The 19,967-nt window shown below is 42.7% G+C and overlaps 1 protein-coding gene across 4 annotated transcripts in view; it reads left to right on the top strand.

Annotated features, from left to right (window-relative positions):
* GRIA1 (glutamate ionotropic receptor AMPA type subunit 1) overlaps positions 1 to 19,967 on the top strand; it is a 249,225-nt gene that overhangs the window by 205,171 nt on the left and 24,087 nt on the right. For all 4 annotated transcript variants that reach the window (XM_075274854.1, XM_075274853.1, XM_075274851.1 and 1 more), the window contains exons 12-13: positions 5,622 to 5,820; positions 9,246 to 9,493. In XM_075274854.1, the coding sequence (XP_075130955.1) occupies positions 5,622 to 5,820; positions 9,246 to 9,493 (447 nt within the window). The remainder of the gene's footprint in view (positions 1 to 5,621; positions 5,821 to 9,245; positions 9,494 to 19,967) is intronic.

Here is a 19,967-nt window from a genome sequence, read left to right as displayed (position 1 = left end):
GTAGACAAAGAATCCTCACAGCGTGGATAGCGTCCGCGAAAGCCTAGCCCGTAAACCTGCATGCATAAACACGCATGGCAAACCTTGTCAGCGCGCCTTAGCCCTGCACTAAGGGGCACAGTGTTAATTAAATTTCAGCCGGCTGAAGAGAATATAACTCTCAGACATTGCAGGAGCCGCAGGCCTTCTGGATTTTATGTATTTGGAAAGGTCACCTCCTGATGAGGGATTTGGTGTTGAAATTGAGTTAGACAGTTGTGGAAAAAATAAGGAAGAAATCAGTCATACCTCAAAGTAAATAAATGCATGCTGGCATCCCGGGCAATAATTTCTAGGCTTTTAGGCTCCACTGAGTTGCGACAAGCTTTTGTAAACATATGTTGTATAGGAGCTGTGAAGTGGAAGGGGGTATAGTGTGGGAGAACCGCTATTTTTCCACAAGACTGTTGCAGCATGCACAGGCGTTTAGCTTGTAGGTTCCGGACTGGAGTAAAAGTTTGGGCCAATCCTGCAGGGAAATCCATTTCAGGCCAGCAGGGCTTTGTAAGTAGCACAGGTGTGCTGGTTAGGGAGAGAGAGCGGAGAGAAACTGAAACACACACTCAACCAGTCTGGGAAAGCTCTGCCAAAAAGGACGCTGTTAAAGTGACGGGTATGTGTACCCCTTGTTTACTTGTGAACCCTGTTAGGAGGTCAGCGGTAGGCTGACCCCCTGGTTAGTGAGAGAATAACTCGTTTAGTAAGCCGACAGAGAGGCGTAGGTCTTTATTTTCATTTGTTTGTTTGATATGCTGAGCTGCTGAGCGGCACTACCTGTACCTGTAAGCTTGTCTGCTGCAATAAAGACTGCTTTTTGGGGGGAAAAAACAGGGCTTCGGAATCCCCGTACGTCACAGAGCCATGGAAGCTGGCAATGTTATGTGGCCTGACCTCGGTAAGGCTATGTTTACACATTGGATTAAAATCAGATTCAGCCTTGGATTTCTTACATACACAGTGCCTTGTCTCATTCTAGCAGTAGATCCTAAGTCTCAAAATTCTCTTTTCACCAACTTTTACCAACTCCAACTCTTCATATCCTTAAATAGGCGCCGCTCCACTGAATCTGGCACAGTGGAAATCTCTTTTAGCCCCCACCATTACTGAGTCATCCTTTCTGTTAGTTTCAGTACCCAATATGCTAATTAGGCTCACTACTGTCAGGTGGGTGGTCCCGGCCTTGCTCCAGCCCAGGACCGCCCGCCAGGAATGGTGGGAGATCAGTAGAGCGGCAGCTGTTAAAGAATGGAAAGAGTTTAGCAATGGATGAGGTGGTGAAAGGTCCACGTTAAATGCGGATTAGCTAAAATATCAACCACAAACCACAGAGAAGAGCGACGTTATTTCTGTAAAAGTAAAAAGCAGAACTATGAAATGTTGCCGTACCCAATGGAAGTCCCATATTAAGGTGAAAGCCCCATTATGGTTTTGCAGGCATTGTAGACCAGAGCAAAGATGAATAGGTTTGGCATCTATATCAGATAGAAATTTTAATACATTCTATCCAGAATCCAGCGAGCCGGTGACCTTTTCAAAGCTGAATCAAAGGGAAATATTTCTACCATATCTGATTGCCTTTCACTTCAGTCTTTGATGGAGCGATCTGACCCTTCCCCTCTAAGGACCTTTGGTCTCTGTGGCCCTCTTCTTCTCTTTTATCAAAAGAATATGTCTTCTCATTCATCATTGAAGTACATTTGCTACTCTCTGTTGTTTCTCCATGGAGCTCATCTCTTGGCCTAGACCTAAAGAGAAAGAGTCACCAAGAAATGACCTGTTTTTTAAATCACAATTTTATATTAAATATATTTTTTAAATTTTTTGGTGATGTTTTTTAATTTTCCAAGTTTCCATTATCTATGTTAAAAAAAATTATAAAAAACTTGCTCGTCCAATTCTTGCCACTAATGCCACATTCACATCTCCATCACAATTTCCATTGGAGACTCCATCACAGGGTCCACCGAAAATTGGTGGAGAAAAATAGTCGATGGTTTGACTTTAAAACTACAGACCCCATTATAGATAATGGGGTCTGCCAAGCCTTGTGTGTAACACATTTGTTTTAGCAGGTTGTCCCGCTGTTGTTCCTGTTCTTCCGATGGACTCACACAACAGATGTATCGCTAGCGTGAACCTAGCATAAACCTAAGGTATCTTCCTGTCTTGTAGATAATACGCCATAGACACAATGGTCTGGAGGAGATGCTATTGACTTCTATGGAAGAGTTTTGAAGTCATGTCTTTTGACCTCTGTAAAGGTCATTGTGTAGAGAGGGGAGTAGATAAAATGAGGAATCACTTATTTTGACTGGTGGATTCTGTGTACATATACAAGGTAGACATGATCATTAGTGTGCTGATAAGTGAGGGGCTTCTGCAAAGAAGTCTACAGAAAAAAGAAAGTCTAAGCATATAATTTTACTTAGTGGTCACAGTTACAACTGCAGGATTTTTAAATATTGATTTTTTGTGACATTTTCTCTTTCAAGGGGTGGTCTGGTATTTTAAAAAACTTGCCTAATAAGATGATATTGAATAAAATAAATACTGTTAAATGGTCCACCACCCCAGTTTCATCATTCCAGTGGCCAGTGTTGGGCCATTAATAACACCGCATAAAACATTCATATGACTGCTATGGAGCTCATAACAAAGTGTCCCTCTTCTAGGACCTCAGTGATCAACTGTAATCTATAAGGAAACTTGGCAGTAAGTGTTCAAATTCACTACAGCGCCACCACAAAGGAAATTAAATATTACACAGTGATCATTGAGATCAGCAGGTTGCTTGTTTAATACAGGGCAGGTCCTCCAACCTAAAAATGAAACATTTTCTAGTAAGTTGCAAGCTCTTCGGCATCTTTTGTTAGAGTGTCCTCTAAAGCCGGCCATTGACGTTAGATTGTTGTTGGTGAATCAACTTGTCATAAGGAGATCTTTTTATTTTCTCCAAATCCAGTAAATGGATTAATACACATCAGATTAATATTCATCGATGACCAGAAGTGTCCTATCTTAACCACACTCGATATTGGACTTACTTCAATGACCAAGAAATAAACCTAACATAATATTGCAGCATACAAATAAAACCCTAGACAGGCCACAAATCACAAAGCAACCACTGGGTGACCAAACACAGGCGCATTATTGGATAGACTTCTTGTGATGGAGTATCACAAAATCAAGTTGGTCATCTTACATTACACATCAGAAGATATGTTGAGCCATGAGCAAAGTCAAGGAAGGTCACGTTTCATATATGTATTGGAGACAGTTCTCCCGCCCAAGTAGTAAGGATCTGCATGTCGTATTATGGCATATTGTTGCCCCGAAGATCAGCCGCTGTAACAGGCATATCTTAGAGCTTGTATGCATGCATTATTGGCTGATAGAGTTGTAATGATAGAAGAATTATCATATACAGTATTTGCCCAACAGCTATCTTACACTTGTGACCAACATACATGGTGCCAGAGGTTTATGGCAACTGCTCACATTTAATGCAAGGTCCAAAGACTGACCAGCAAGTGAATGGGATCTTTTTGGAAAAATAATTGTCCTAGTTCCTATCACTAGTTTCATGGATGATGCTCTGGTCTGTTCCTACATAATGTGTAATTTTTTTCCGATCACCCATTGTCTCGGCCACCTACTTCCTTCCCAATTTTCCAGAAGCTATAATCCTCCAGTTCTACTTTTTGTGAAATCCCACTGAGTGTGCAGAATATCACGATGAAAGACAATTATAGACCTTTCTTAAAGAACTTTCCGGCTGAATCTACTTCACGTGTCTTCTTTCATCTAAATGTCACTGTCGCAGAAGAAACACAATCAACTTAAGAAGTATCAGGAGGTGATAGTTAAAATGTCAAGTACTCTAGTTAAATGATATATTGTTGGATCAAACCATGTTAATTAAAGGTGACATAAGCCCCCAGAAACTTTTTCGTAGAGACTCGATTCCTGTCTCTTATTCTAATCTCTATGTATCTTTTCCAAAAAATATTTCTGATGCTGTAACATAAGGAAAGAGGCATAACATATGGCAGACCATAGCTGGAAGAGGACTTCAGGCCATCCACTGCACAGGAACTAGCTCTCGTCTTATCATATAAAATTATATAATAACAAATGTTCCCGTTTATGATTTATTTAGGATGACTTCTAATGGAATTATGAATTAAAGGAGTTTTCTGGAATTAAGATCTCGATGACCTTTCCTTAGAGGTCATCCTTAGAGATGAGCAATCCAGTTCAGAAAGAGCCAGGCTCATCACACATTTTTCAAACATCTTGGATCCACCTGAACCCAAGATTTTTGAGGTTTACCACCCACAAATCTCTTCAGACCCCAGAATATAATAAGCAGAGGGAGAGGTATGGGAAAATAATAAAAAATGATGCTTACCTTTCCTTCTCTGTTGGACTCCCTTGTTTTGTTCCTTTATAGGCACCTTTGGTTTTCTTCCGGCCTAGTCCTACTTACTGGGTTATGTTAGTTTGGTTTTGGCTACAATGAGTGTGTTGGGCAAATACTGTGAAAGTTCACAAACAAAATTTTACAAGGATCATCCATCTCTAGTCATCCAGAACCCAGTACCCCACAAATCTGCAATCTGAAGAGACTATGGCACGTGGATGTGCGCTTTTCAATGATTACCAAGCAAATTGGTATGTATTAGTGGCTGTGCTGGGTATTACAGCTTAGCCCCTTCACTGAAATGGAACTAACAGGCCATGTGAGCAATGAACATGACGTCACATGTACTGTGAAGCAGAAACGGTATTCACATGAGCATCACAGCTGCTTCGAACAGCTGATCCATGGAGGACCCTCTTGTCAGACTCCCACTAATATTGATAACCTATAAGGATTGGGGCCCAGAAGCTTCGAGTGATGCCTCTGCTTACAGTGGGCCAGGAAGCTAAAATACTGTATGGACAGTTGTTTGGTAGGATTCATTGATAGTTATTTCTCCATAAAAATATCTCCTAACCCTTAACAGGTCCTGTAATGTTAGGGTAAGAGTATCATGGTGACAACCACTTCTCCAGTGTGATGATTTTACTGTCCACACAAAAGCTTCATTGACCCTTCTGAACATAGGAACATGGTATTTTCCTTTACATAGTGTTCTACCTGAAAGGTGTAACAATATTGGTCCAGAATTTTAGGCCAGAATTTTTTCTCAAAGATGACGCAAATTTGCTTTTGCCCCATGAGCGTTTTTAATTTCTGCCAAGTCTACATTGCAGGTTAATAGTCTGAACTGGACGGATATCTTTTTCTCAGTTATAATGTAACTAGTTATTATATTCTTTTTGTATTGTGTAAAAATGATGCAGTTATAGTTCACATAGACCTTGAGAAGTTGTCTCACTAAAACAAGTCATCTTTTATGACAAAGATGGTCTCTTGCTCCACACTACTTTCTATGAGATGCTCACAAAGAGTAGACCTCCACCCAACACATGGAAACCTAGGTTAAAGAGGGCATATTGAGCACTTAAAAAGGAGATTACTGTACAGATATCCAACGTGCTAAACATATAATAACTCACATTCTTCCTTTCAGGTCTCTCTCAGGTCGCATAGTTGGTGGTGTCTGGTGGTTCTTCACTCTTATCATCATCTCATCTTACACAGCAAACCTAGCGGCCTTCTTGACGGTTGAGAGAATGGTGTCCCCCATCGAGAGTGCTGATGACTTGGCCAAACAAACAGAGATAGCATACGGGACGCTAGACTCTGGGTCCACTAAAGAATTTTTTAAGGTAAGATGACACTATCATGTCAATGTCTTGAAACTGGAAAGCAGTGTGTAAGATAGATTACAGTAAGAAAACTCAACTAGTACTTGCTTGGTGATGTGCTATGATGGTGATGTGCTATGATGGTGATGTGCTACACAAACCTCTTCCACATGCTGAAACTAAAACCCACAAAACAGGGACTTGGGGTGTCTGGAGGTTCCCTAGTGTCCTCTTTCAACCTCTAGTTGATGTCACAAGCCCCAGAATTTCCACTGAGGCCAAATGAGGCATGCCAACGTGACACTGGGTCTGAAAAGTCCCCAGAGTATAAGACTGAGTTCACACAGGGTATTTTGGTCAGGATTTTGAGGCCGTATTCGCCTCAAAATCCTGACCAAAAAGACAGCTTCCATTAGAATTAAATAGGAGCCGGTCAGTTCTTTTTTCCGGGAGCCGAGAAAAAAGAATGGACATGCTCATTCTTCAGACCAATTCGCCTAGTGAATCCGCCTGAAGACACTCTCCCCTCCCATTCATTGGTCCTAATCTGGAGCGAAGTGTGCGACTGGATGCCGGTGCACTGCACTGCACTAGCATCCAGTCGCGGCTACCTGTTTTTTGGTCCGGAAACTGAGGCAGCCAAAAAAAAAAAACCACGTGTGCACTCAGCCTAATAGAGTTTTGTGAATGACAAACCTCAAAATTTGGAGAATTCAGACCAATCCAAATTGGTTTACTCATCTCTAGTTGAAAGTGGTGGAGACCTGCAGAGGAACCTACTAGTGAGCCACAGCAAAAACCATGTAATTTCTGCAAATACAACTTGCAGAGAACAATGTTACAGAATTTTTTTTGAGAGAGAGCTTGTTTTATGCAGAAAAAGTTGTAATTTTCAATTGCACCATTTCAGGGAACATATAATTTATGAACTAGCTCATATTATTTTTTTCTGGGAGAAACGAAAAAATAAAAAGCAATTTTGCTATTGTTTGCTTGCATTTTTTCCACTGTTTATAGTCACGTAAAAAATGTTAACTTTGTTCTATGGTAGGAATGAATAGACTTTAACAAATATTAGTTCAGTATTAGAGATGAGCGAGTACTGTTCGGATCAGCCGATCCGAACAGCACGCTCCATAGAAATGAATGGATGCACCTGGTACTTCTGCTTTGACGGCGGCCGGCCGCTTAACCCCCCCCGCGTGCCGGCTACGTCCATTCATTTCTATGCGAGCGTGCTGTTCGGATCGGCTGATCCAAACAGTACTCGCTCATCTCTATTCAGTATCAGTAGTTATTTTTACATTTTAGTATTTTTGCACAATATAAACATGTTTTACATGCTGTGTAAAGAGGAAACCACTAAATTATAAAGTCTATCAATTTGAAACAGTATATAAAACTGTAAAGCTGGTTACAAGTTTAAGGCCAGGGCCCCACGGGATGGAAACGCTGCGATTTGCCCACGGCAGAAATGCCGCAAGAAAAATCCCAGCATTTACAGTATTGGCATAGTCGATAGGAATCTAGCAAATTCCATGACCACTTTGCGGTAAAAACCGCTGTGTGGACACCCACAATTTGCAAAACTGGCGCAGAAACTGTACAAAAAAAACACCTGAAGAAAATCCCCCTTCCCCAATACTTTTGTTTTATAGCATTTCACAAGCAAACAAATCCACTGGGGTGGAAAACAGCCCTCTTGATAAATTTTCCCCATTTTCCCCCTCTGTTTGGACCAAAAAAGGACACAGTACACCCCCTCCCAAAACTAGAGTTTTTATAGCATTTTTATAGCAAAAAACCCACCAGGGCAAAAACTAAATATTTGGGAAACCTTGTAGGGAAGTCAGGGATTATCATGACCAGAGTGGAAAATACTGATCCTAATAAATGTGCCCCCGTGTGCCCACAAAATAACGGCAAAACAAAAAATCCAAAAATCACTCCTCTTTGCAAATATTGGTATTTTTGTAGCATTTTTATAGCAAACAAATCCATCAAGATGAAACCTAAGGGGGCATTCACACGGAGGAAGTTGGCGCTGATTCTGGTGTGATAAGTCGCGTCAGAATCAGCGCGGAAATAAAGCCTCCCATTGACTTCAATGGGTTCCGTTTTCTGCACGGAACCCATTAATATCAATGAGAGGCTTTTTTCCCCATTAAGTTCAATGGGTTGTATTAATTCGTGGAAGAACATTCCCTTGCGAGGGTGTTGAGGTATAATATATAGTATAACATATAGCATATAGTTCTCTTTCACTGCGGTGCGTATTACGGTACTGTGGATTTAGTGCTTTTTAAGTCCCCTTCTCTGCATCTCCTCACATTCTATGTCCTGACCCTGTTCTTCCTACAGATGTTCGCTTTGAGGCTGAAGTGAACAAATGAAACACATTCATTTCAGAAAAGTAGCTGGGCTGTGCTAAGAATTAGCATTGTAAATTTGCCTGTGTTTACTTTCCTTCCATTTCCATAACCCATCATAAAACTGTGATCTTCCCCGTCATCATTAAGCCTTACTTATCAAACGCTGCATCTGGTCTCCCTGCCATAAAGCTGGCACAAAAGAACCATTTTCACAACTTGTCTCATGTTACCACGATATCAAAGTATTTTGTACCTAATTTGTATTTCAAGCCTCGTTTTTTTTTTTCTTTTTTGCTGGAAGCAGCATTCGTGTTTGCGAAGGACGTGCTCAGGCGGCTTACGACGAAAGGATTTTAATGAGATGTTATAACTTTACGAATGGCCATCTCAGAATTTTTTTCGCTTCCCAATCATATCTGTCACTGAAGATGAATGAACTGGTTTGGAGTGAACCAGATTTGATCTGAATTTTCAAAAGTTTCAGATTGGACCAGAACCTAAAACTTTGATGTTTCATCATTCACAAAAGGGATGCAAAATTATTGTGATCTGGGGTCATTTCAGACCCTAGCATGTAATATGTTGAAGCCCAGAAATGGTGTAAAAATAATTCAACTTCAGCTATACTCAACTTCCCTCACTTCTTTTGGGCATCTAGTGCCTCCTGGGTGACATCATGTGCCCCAGAGTCACTGCTGAGATCCAATCGTATGAGGCCCCCAACATCATGATGCTTGTATGACGATACACAGGAGGGTGGAAGGGTCCAGAAGATTCAGAGGAAGCGTGTTGGGTTTCCATAAGGATGCCCAGAATAGATGAGGTAAAGTGAGTGTAATTTTTGGTCATTTTTCCACACCTCCCCTGGGCTTCTGCCTATTATACTCCGGGGTCTGAAGAGATCCCAGAGTATAACAATTTATTTTCTGGTACATGACAACCTTATTCATCCCAAAACAAATTGTTGGGTCAAACCCTCCATCTTTATGTCCCACATGTCTATAAAATGTATTATCCTGGTTGAGTTCTCCTAAAATTGTTGCAAAGTCCTCTTCTTCGGTTCTGTTTTCCTAGAGATCTAAAATTGCTGTCTTTGAGAAGATGTGGACGTATATGCGTTCGGCGGAGCCCTCCGTGTTTGTTAAGACAACTGAGGATGGAATGAACAGAGTTAGAAAGTCCAAGGGCAAATATGCCTATCTCTTGGAGTCCACCATGAACGAGTATATTGAGCAACGAAAGCCATGTGACACCATGAAGGTGGGAGGTAACTTGGATTCCAAGGGCTATGGCATTGCCACCCCCAAGGGGTCACCTCTGAGGTAAGTAGCTGAGCTCTGCCTGAATGTCCATTGATATGCTCTTTGGCTGTATACCCAGGGTTACATGGAACACAAACAATTTCTCCTTTAAGAAACCATCCCTTCGTATCATTCATTTCATATCGTCCATTTGCTTGGTGTCACGCCGTCCTGTAATACATTTCTTTGTGTCAAAATTGAAATAGTAATGGGAAAAAAATTTCAACAAAGCAAAAATTTTCTATATCTACAGAATTGATAAAATATATTAGACGGCTGTAGTAATGTCATGTTAATAGAAGTAGTGATGAATGGTTGAGAAAGAAGGTGATGTCAAATCAGAGAAGACTTGGTAGACAAGAACCTGCCATTAGCAGACGTCCCATAAGAGGGTGCATGTGTATGACAAGGATTAATGTGAGCATTTTGGATCTAATAAGGGTAACAGATTTGACAGAACCGCCATGAAGTTAGACACTTTTCTATTCCTTGTGCCAACCCTTGGTTGCCTTACGCTAGAACATCATTTTCTGTCGGAAAATGGCAAAAATAAACTTGGTGAAAAATTACGACTCCAATTAGATATGCCAACTATTGAGCTTTAAAACAAAAAGAGACCACATCACACACTCTTAAAGACTTACACCAGAAAGGAAAAAAATATATCTGTTTGTGCCAGAATTTTGGTACACCAATAACTGCAACTGCAATAACCTTAGTAAATGTAGATCAGTATATGTGGGCCAGCAAACTCCTCTTACCAATCCACTGATGCTTCTATGGCTTCTACCCTTACCTGGTCAACCTCCAGATCTTCTGACTTCCGCATCGCATGACTTATACTTCAGTCACATCAAGTTTTGCCTTTACATTTGACGCATTTTGCAATGTATGAACAGAACATAAAACCCCTTTCACTGGCCTACATTATTGATAAAAAATGGATGCAGCATGGTATAAGTTTTTATGCATTGATCCACAAAACAGGAAAGAAGTTATGCCTATACCTGCCTGGTGGTTGTCACAAGAACACCATTTTGACCTCTTTTGGGCCCATAGGTCTTTATGAATGAATATCTATCTATCTATCTATCTATCTATCTATCTATCTATCTATATATACACACACATGGACAAAATTGTTGGTACCCCTTGTTTAATAAAAGAAAAACCCACAATGGTCACAGAAATAACTTGAACCTGAACAAAAGTAATAAATAAAAATTCTATGAAAATAAACAAATGAAAGTCAGACATTGCTTTTCGCTTCAACAGAATTTTTTTAAAAAATACAACTCCTAAATCAGGCCTGGACAGAAATGATGGTTCCCTTAACTTAATATTTTGTTGCACAACCTTTTGAGGCAATCAGTGCAATCCAACGATTCCTGTAACTGTCAATGAGACTTCTGCACCTCTCAGCAGGTTTTTTGGCCCACTCGAGTTTGAAGGGTGCCTTTTCCAGATGCCATGTTTCAGCTCCTTCCAAAGATGCTCAATAGAATTTAGGTCAGGGCTCATAGAAGGCCACTTCAGAATAGTCCAATGTTTTCCTCTTAGTCATTCTTGGGTGTTTTAGCTGTGTGTTTTGGGTCATTATCCTGTTGCAAGACCCATGACCTGCGACTGAGACCAAGCTTTCTGACACTGGGCAGCACATTTCTCCGTAGAATCCCTTGATAGTCTTGAGATTTCATTGTACCCTGCACAGATTCAAGGCACCCTGTACCAGAAGCAGCCTCCATGTTTCACAGTAGGGACAGTGTTCTTTACAAGATATGCTTCATTTTTCAGTCTGTGAACATAGAGCTGACGTGCCTTGCCAAAAAGTTAGATTTTTGGCTCATCTGTCCATAGGACGTTCTCCCAGAAGCTTTGTGGCTTGTCAACATGTAGTTTGGTTATTATTACTTTTGTCAGATTCAAGTTATTTCTGTGACCATTGTGGGTTTTTCTTTCATTAAACGTGCAATCCAACGATTCCAACAATTACCAACAATTTTGTCCACGTCTGTATATGTGCACCAGGTGTAGTGTGAACAAAGACTTAACTGGACCATCGAAAGAGGTTGTCTGAGAATCTTTTATGGCTTATCCTTAGGCTTGGTCCTAAATGTAGTATCTGGTTGTGGGGTATCGACAACTGACCCTCACACGGATCAGCTGTATGCAGAATTGACAATGGGAGCTGAGATTCATTAACGCCACTACTCAGTGTACAGAGCTATCACTTTCTGCCTCCATACACTGTATGGTAAAAGGTTTCCATTTCGATCAACTTGAGCCCTTTATCGTTCCCCCACCGATCAGATATTTATGGCCTATACTAAGGATATTCCATTACAAAAAAAAAAAATCGTAGACAACCCCTTTAATGAATGCTCACTAGTATTGACAATTTTTATCCCCTAAAATAAATGGACCTCTCCTAATGGCAGGTTTTTGATAAATTGGTTATCCCTAATTAGACAAAAGGGTCTGCTTTTTTTCTACTTTTAGTCATAAAACCATGTAATTTTGTGGTCATATTTATTAATTCTAATGATACCTTTGCACCAGTTGATGTAAGGTAGGTCTCCTGTTTCTCACAAAGGTTCTCGTTGTACGTCCTTTGGAGTTTTGTCAGTGTTAATTCACCCTTTATTTCACTTTGCTTCTATAACTAGCCGTCTTTTTCATCCACTTTTGTCTATAAAAGTGACTTTTGACCCCTATTTATATTCCTCACATGTTCCAGAGTCTTCAATATTTAAGTGGTTTGACAAGAGAGATATTTAGGAGTTTGTGAGGGCCGGGTTTGACTGACATATTGGTGGAATGATCCTGACTAACTGTCTGGTAGGTCATTAAGAACCTCAGAACAAGCTAAAGGACAGATGAAAGTAGGTAGATGAGGATATCCAAAAATATATCCTTCAAATTCAGGCCAACCAAACGGGTTGGAGGATTTCAACTTTTAGTATAAATTTCTCAGCTGGTTAAAATAAAATGACAACAAGAAAAGTAGAGCCCCCCTTTGCCACTTTTAGACCTTTTTTTTACCGTAATCTCTGCCCACATAATACCGCCATCCATCATACCATGATATAATACTATATAGAACCCTTTTATACCACCATATACTGATCACATATTATATTGTATCCATATATTATTATTAAACATGGCTAAATTTTGAGTAGATAAGTTGTGGTCCCTCTCCGCCGGGCCCTCTGGAATATAGAGGTGAGGGTCAAGTACTCAGCTTGATGTTTTAAAAACGGTTCTGATAACACCTCTTGAGATATTAAAACTTTTCATAATTAAGAAAAAGAAATTATGTATTTTCTGAATACATCTAGAGCAGGGGTGCCCAATACGTCGATCGCAATCTATCGGTCGATAGCGATGGACGTATGGGTCGATCGCGGGATGCAGCCAGGCATCCCCGCTGTCTGCTTCTTCACAGCGCATGCTGAGAGTTATCTCTGGACACTGGCATGCTGGGTCTGCGGCAGCCCTGACTGCCAGTGTCCGTAGATGACTCTCAGCCTGCGCTGTGAACAAGCACTTGCAGGCCGCTCTTAGGGATGGAGGGGGCCGGGGTGCTGCTTGTTCACAGCGCAGGCTGAGAGTCATCTACGGACACTGGCAGGCAGGGCTGCCGCAGCCCCAGCCTGCCAGTGTCCAGAGATAGCAGACAGAGGGGATGAAGAAGCAGACAGCGGGGATGCTTGGGCGGCCACCTCTCACGATCCGCCAGGCCATGCCCACATGCCAATCCCCGCCCATAGACACGCCTCTCTGCGGACCAGCCCCCGGCCCCGCCCACGGGCCCACCTTGGCCCTGCCCACAAGAAGTGGGTTGTAGATCTTAGGGCTTGGTCATGTTAAGAAGTAGCTCACATGCTGACAAAGTGTGAGCACCCCTGGTCTAGAGAGTGAATTACAGAGTAAAACTAAACTACACATCAACCAGAACATATGGGCCCTTCAAAGCACCTACTGGGCTTTGAACCCACCCACTACCCACTAATAGTAATCAATTTTATTTTTTTAATCATATTAATTTAAAGGGAATATATCATCATACAGTTATCTATTTTTTAAATTAAGTTTTATGTTAAATATTTATTTTTTAGATTTTGACCACAAAAAACTGACCACTGAGCCTCATAATAGTCTGATCCTTCCTGTTCTGTGGAGATCACTTCTCAGCAGTAACCTACGCTGGCTATGCTACGATTGGTTGCCATGGCAACTAAGGCCGTTTTGCTCCTAGACTGTTTTAATAAATATGCCCCATAGACTCTTATAACGCGGCAGAGGGGCTTTTAGGGCGTGTTAAGCCCCGGGACTCTAGTGTAACTGTAACCCCACTCCCCAATCTAGCTATACCCCTGCCACTTAACCTTTTGTGAAAACCAAAAAGGCAATGCATATTTTTCCTCCACCTGACACAAAACATATTCCTCTACATGTAGTCTGCGGCCCCTACATTTACAGACACATGTCCTTGTTCTGTTTCGCTCACAAGATATTTTCGTAGCCCGAGGCTGTAAGAAATAAACTGTCTTGCTGCAGCAGCAAAAAAAAATAAAACGCGTACAGACAGTTCAAGAGAAATGACGGAGGATTCTTGTAAGTGTTACGGTGTAGAGCAGACACATTTTCTGATAAAGACTTGTTTTTACGGATAGTACAACCTGAAGGAGATTCTCTTATCCACCGAGTCTCCATAGTGTGATCTTTCTGCTTTCTTCATGTCTTGTATCAGTGAAATTGATTTTTTTTTTTATTTTCATATTTTACTTCTTTCTTATTTTTTACTTTAGTCTTCAAATCTACTGTATATGACGTATGTAGTTGTACCATATGGCACCTTTATATAGTGCCATATAGTCCCATTTGTACCAAACAGTATATATAAGGCTCCTCGAGAGTCAAACTTGAGGAAATTATACCCTTACCTCTTCCTTAGATAATATTAGGTTAACAAGCAGTACTAACCAGCCCAAGGGTCACAATGTCATTTACCCTAAAAAGGATGGCAATAGAGGGGCAGACAACTATTAGAGCACATAACATGACTCAATGGATCCATATTGTACCTCCTATGTCTCTAGTTTACATGGCTCACATAGGTCCCAGCTAAAGGAGGCAAAGGTTTCAATAGTGGCCCCCCACGTAATTTAAAGTTGCCTCAAATGACCCCCACGTAATTTAATGTTCCCACAAGTGGCCTCCACATAATTTAACGTCACATCAAGTGGCCCTCACATTATTTAATTTCACATCAAGTGGCCCCCACATTATTTAATTTCACATTGTGTCCCCCACATAATATCATGACCCTAACAAGTCTACAAGACTGTAGTGATGTCTCCATATCAACACTCTTCCCTGCTACAGATAGCATCAGAATCAGCATCAGAATCAGCTGAAGCCTGAATGGTGTAGCATGGAACTGCTCCGTGCACCACCATTGTATTCCACTTTAGAGTTGAAATAGAGTTGAAATTGAGTCCTGTTCCCTGGAACACGGAAAGAGGACCCACTCAATCTTGGTCAGCTGAGGGGGCCCCCACTACCTTATGTTTAAAGTGGCCCTGCTTCTATAGGAAGAATACTATGCCTTGGGGAAGCACCACATAACGGCACGCAGAGTATCGATGTATAGGTTCTATAATTCCTTAACTCACAAGTAGGTACTATAAAAGTGTTTATACATGTTACCTAATCATCTAATCATGCTGGGATTTCCTTCCTTGAGAGAGACAGAGAGAGCAGCCTTGAATATTGGTTGGACACAGAGCTGTTCCTAATTGTACTGCATGAAGACGTTGAATGAATATAAAACACTCAACCCATTTCTACTTGGATTTGTCTCTTTTTATCTCAAGTACTTCGGAAACGTATTTAGCATATTAGTATATGTCATTAATCTATGTTATACTAATCATCTATACCCCGACTCTGGGACTGCCGTACTAAGTAAAATGTGCATGTCATACGGTTATTTATCTGTTTTTCGCAGTACACTGAGAAGACTAAATCCACTGCAAAAGGATTATTTTAAGTGCGAGTTGAAAGTTTAATTTTAATCACAGAGGATTATTGATAGGATAAATGCAACCCTATTAGAAAAGTCCGGCTTATGCTCAGAATGTAGACAGGCGTTCTGGGTTCTGGGCTATTTTTAGAAAAGGCACTTTTTGCCATAGATAATGCAAACTGAAAGAGGTTGTCCAAGACCTCTAGCTATATACAGCGTACGGGGCTCCGTAGCTCTGGTGGTGCCGGAAAGCACAGCCTTCCTCTCATTCACTTGAATAGGAGTAGGGCTTCTTCCGGCCGTATACCCTATACACAGTCTGGGGGTGTTGGACCCCAACCAATCTGATAATGACCTATCCTTTTGATAGTATCAAATATCTTCAGGTCTTGGGTGACCCTTTCAAGGATCCCACCTCCACAGTGCAACAGAGTAGGAAAACAGTCTAAAATTCACTCCACACACCCCAGAATGGGTAGAGAGGCCAGTATTCTCCAATATAAAAACATGGTCAGCAGGAAGGATCCTATTTTGATTTAACCATGAGTTTCCCTTTCTACTATGCCCACCAATGTAGTTTTTTGTAGTTTTCATTCATACAGTGCCATATCTTTTTATAAGTTATGTCTGGTATTGCCACATAGAATCGGCCATGTTTTTATAATCCCATATAACTCCTTTAATGGCCTAAAACCAGCAGAAACCATGGATGACCTGCATCTAACTAGATATAATACTATGTGACTAGATGTAGTAACATGGTAGATACCCCCAATATAGTAGAACTGATGGATCATGGTAACTAAAAAGGCTTATGTGCAGTAGTATGTGAAACCATAGATTTTATGATATTTCACTGGGTCTTGTCAAGATCAAATTGTCCCACCAGAGAACCAACCATGGACTGTACCGATAGGCCAAGACTGTGGCATGATATAAGGACCCATGAGATCCACCATTATCAACCATTTCTGAAAATGACAGCAAGACAGTCCCTCACTTCTTGTTTCTGACTTCATCCTCTTTGGGGATCTGATCACACCCATCATGAGAACATGGCCCTGTGTGCCTTCAATGAATGTAGCAACAGGTCCATCATGGTTAGAATGAAACCCACAACACCCTGCTTGAACCATTTTACAATGAACATTAGAGATGAGCGAACACTAAAATGTTCGAGGTTCGAAATTCGATTCGAACAGCCGCTCAATGTTCGTGTGTTCGAACGGGTTTCGAACCCCATTATAGTCTATGGGGAACAGATACTCGTTAAGGGGGAAACCCAAATCCGTGTCTGGAGGGTCACCAAGTCCACTATGACACCCCAGGAAATGATGCCAACACCTCTGGAATGACACTGGGACAGCAGGGGAAGCATGTCTGGGGGCATCTAACACACCAAAGACCCTCTATTACCCCAACATCACAGCCTAACAACTACACACTTTACACACTCAATACCACCTCTCTGACAGTAGGAAAACACCTTGAAACATGTGTATTTGGCACTTGCAGTGAGGAGAGCTTGTCACCAGCAGTGAATTTGGCCCTTGTAGTAAGTTGAGGTTGGCACCAACATTTGTTTTGAAAATCAGGGTGGATTGAGCCTCTAACCAGCAGAGTTTGGGCAAATTCATGGTGGAGGGAGCCTCTAAAAACCCCAGTTTGGACCAATTCATGGTGGAGGGAGCCTCTAACCAGCCCAGTTTGGGCAAATTCATGGTGGAGGGAGCCTCTAAAAAACCCAGTTTGGACCAATTCATGGTGGAGGGAGCCTCTAACCAGCCCAGTTTGGGCAAATTCATGGTGGAGGGAGCCTCTAACCAGCCCAGTTTGGACCAATTAATGGTGGAGGGAGCCTCTAACCAGCCCAGTTTGGACCAATTAATGGTGGAGGGAGCCTCTAACCACCCCAGTTTGGACCAATTCATGGTGGAGGGAGCCTCTAAACAGCCCAGTTTGGGCAAATTCATGGTGGAGGGAGCCTCTAAAAAACCCAGTTTGGACCAATTCATGGTGGAGGGAGCCTCTAACCAGCCCAGTTTGGACCAATTAATGGTGGAGGGAGCCTCTAAACAGCCAAGTTTGGACCAATTCATGGTGGAGGGAGCCTCTAAAAACCCCAGTTTGGACCAATTCATGGTGGAGGGAGCCTCTAACCAGCCCAGTTTGGGCAAATTCATGGTGGAGGGAGCCTCTAAACAGCCCAGTTTGGGCAAATTCATGGTGGAGGGAGCCTCTAACCAGCCCAGTTTGGACCAATTAATGGTGGAGGGAGCCTCTAACCAGCCCAGTTTGGACCAATTAATGGTGGAGGGAGCCTCTAACCACCCCAGTTTGGACCAATTCATGGTGGAGGGAGCCTCTAACCAGCCCAGTTTGGACCAATTCATGGTGGAGGGAGCCTCTAAAAAACCCAGTTTGGACCAATTCATGGTGGAGGGAGCCTCTAAACAGCCCAGTTTGGGCAAATTCATGGTGGAGGGAGCCTCTAAAAACCCCAGTTTGGACCAATTCATGGTGGAGGGAGCCTCTAACCAGCCCAGTTTGGGCAAATTCATGGTGGAGGGAGCCTCTAAAAAACCCAGTTTGGACCAATTCATGGTGGAGGGAGCCTCTAACCAGCCCAGTTTGGGCAAATTCATGGTGGAGGGAGCCTCTAACCAGCCCAGTTTGGACCAATTAATGGTGGAGGGAGCCTCTAACCAGCCCAGTTTGGACCAATTAATGGTGGAGGGAGCCTCTAACCACCCCAGTTTGGACCAATTCATGGTGGAGGGAGCCTCTAAACAGCCCAGTTTGGGCAAATTCATGGTGGAGGGAGCCTCTAAAAAACCCAGTTTGGACCAATTCATGGTGGAGGGAGCCTCTAACCAGCCCAGTTTGGACCAATTAATGGTGGAGGGAGCCTCTAAACAGCCAAGTTTGGACCAATTCATGGTGGAGGGAGCCTCTAAAAACCCCATTTTGGACCAATTCATGGTGGAGGGAGCCTCTAACCAGCCCAGTTTGGGCAAATTCATGGTGGAGGGAGCCTCTAAACAGCCCAGTTTGGGCAAATTCATGGTGGAGGGAGCCTCTAACCAGCCCAGTTTGGACCAATTAATGGTGGAGGGAGCCTCTAACCAGCCCAGTTTGGACCAATTAATGGTGGAGGGAGCCTCTAACCAGCCCAGTTTGGACCAATTAATGGTGGAGGGAGCCTCTAACCACCCCAGTTTGGACCAATTCATGGTGGAGGGAGCCTCTAACCAGCCCAGTTTGGACCAATTCATGGTGGAGGGAGCCTCTAAAAAACCCAGTTTGGACCAATTCATGGTGGAGGGAGCCTCTAAACAGCCCAGTTTGGGCAAATTCATGGTGGAGGGAGCCTCTAAAAAACCCAGTTTGGACCAATTCATGGTGGAGGGAGCCTCTAACCAGCCCAGTTTGGACCAATTAATGGTGGAGGGAGCCTCTAAACAGCCAAGTTTGGACCAATTCATGGTGGAGGGAGCCTCTAAAAACCCCAGTTTGGACCAATTCATGGTGGAGGGAGCCTCTAACCAGCCCAGTTTGGACCAATTAATGGTGGAGGGAGCCTCTAACCAGCCCAGTTTGGACCAATTAATGGTGGAGGGAGCCTCTAACCACCCCAGTTTGGACCAATTCATGGTGGAGGGAGCCTCTAAACAGCCCAGTTTGGGCAAATTCATGGTGGAGGGAGCCTCTAAAAAACCCAGTTTGGACCAATTCATGGTGGAGGGAGCCTCTAACCAGCCCAGTTTGGACCAATTAATGGTGGAGGGAGCCTCTAAACAGCCAAGTTTGGACCAATTCATGGTGAAGGGAGCCTCTAAAAACCCCAGTTTGGACCAATTCATGGTGGAGGGAGCCTCTAACCAGCCCAGTTTGGACCAATTAATGGTGGAGGGAGCCTCTAACCAGCCCAGTTTGGACCAATTAATGGTGGAGGGAGCCTCTAACCACCCCAGTTTGGACCAATTCATGGTGGAGGGAGCCTCTAAACAGCCCAGTTTGGGCAAATTCATGGTGGATGGAGCCTCTAAAAAACCCAGTTTGGACCAATTCATGGTGGAGGGAGCCTCTAACCAGCCCAGTTTGGACCAATTAATGGTGGAGGGAGCCTCTAAACAGCCAAGTTTGGACCAATTCATGGTGGAGGGAGCCTCTAAAAACCCCAGTTTGGACCAATTCATGGTGGAGGGAGCCTCTAACCAGCCCAGTTTGGGCAAATTCATGGTGGAGGGAGCCTCTAAACAGCCCAGTTTGGGCAAATTCATGGTGGAGGGAGCCTCTAACCAGCCCAGTTTGGACCAATTAATGGTGGAGGGAGCCTCTAACCAGCCCAGTTTGGACCAATTCATGGTGGAGGGAGCCTCTAACCAGCCCAGTTTGGACCAATTAATGGTGGAGGGAGCCTCTAACCACCCCAGTTTGGACCAATTCATGGTGGAGGGA

The sequence above is a fragment of the Leptodactylus fuscus genome, chromosome 5 (assembly GCF_031893055.1).
Source record: "Leptodactylus fuscus isolate aLepFus1 chromosome 5, aLepFus1.hap2, whole genome shotgun sequence".
NCBI lineage: Eukaryota > Metazoa > Chordata > Amphibia > Anura > Leptodactylidae > Leptodactylus > Leptodactylus fuscus.
This window is presented reverse-complemented; position numbering and strand designations above follow the sequence as displayed.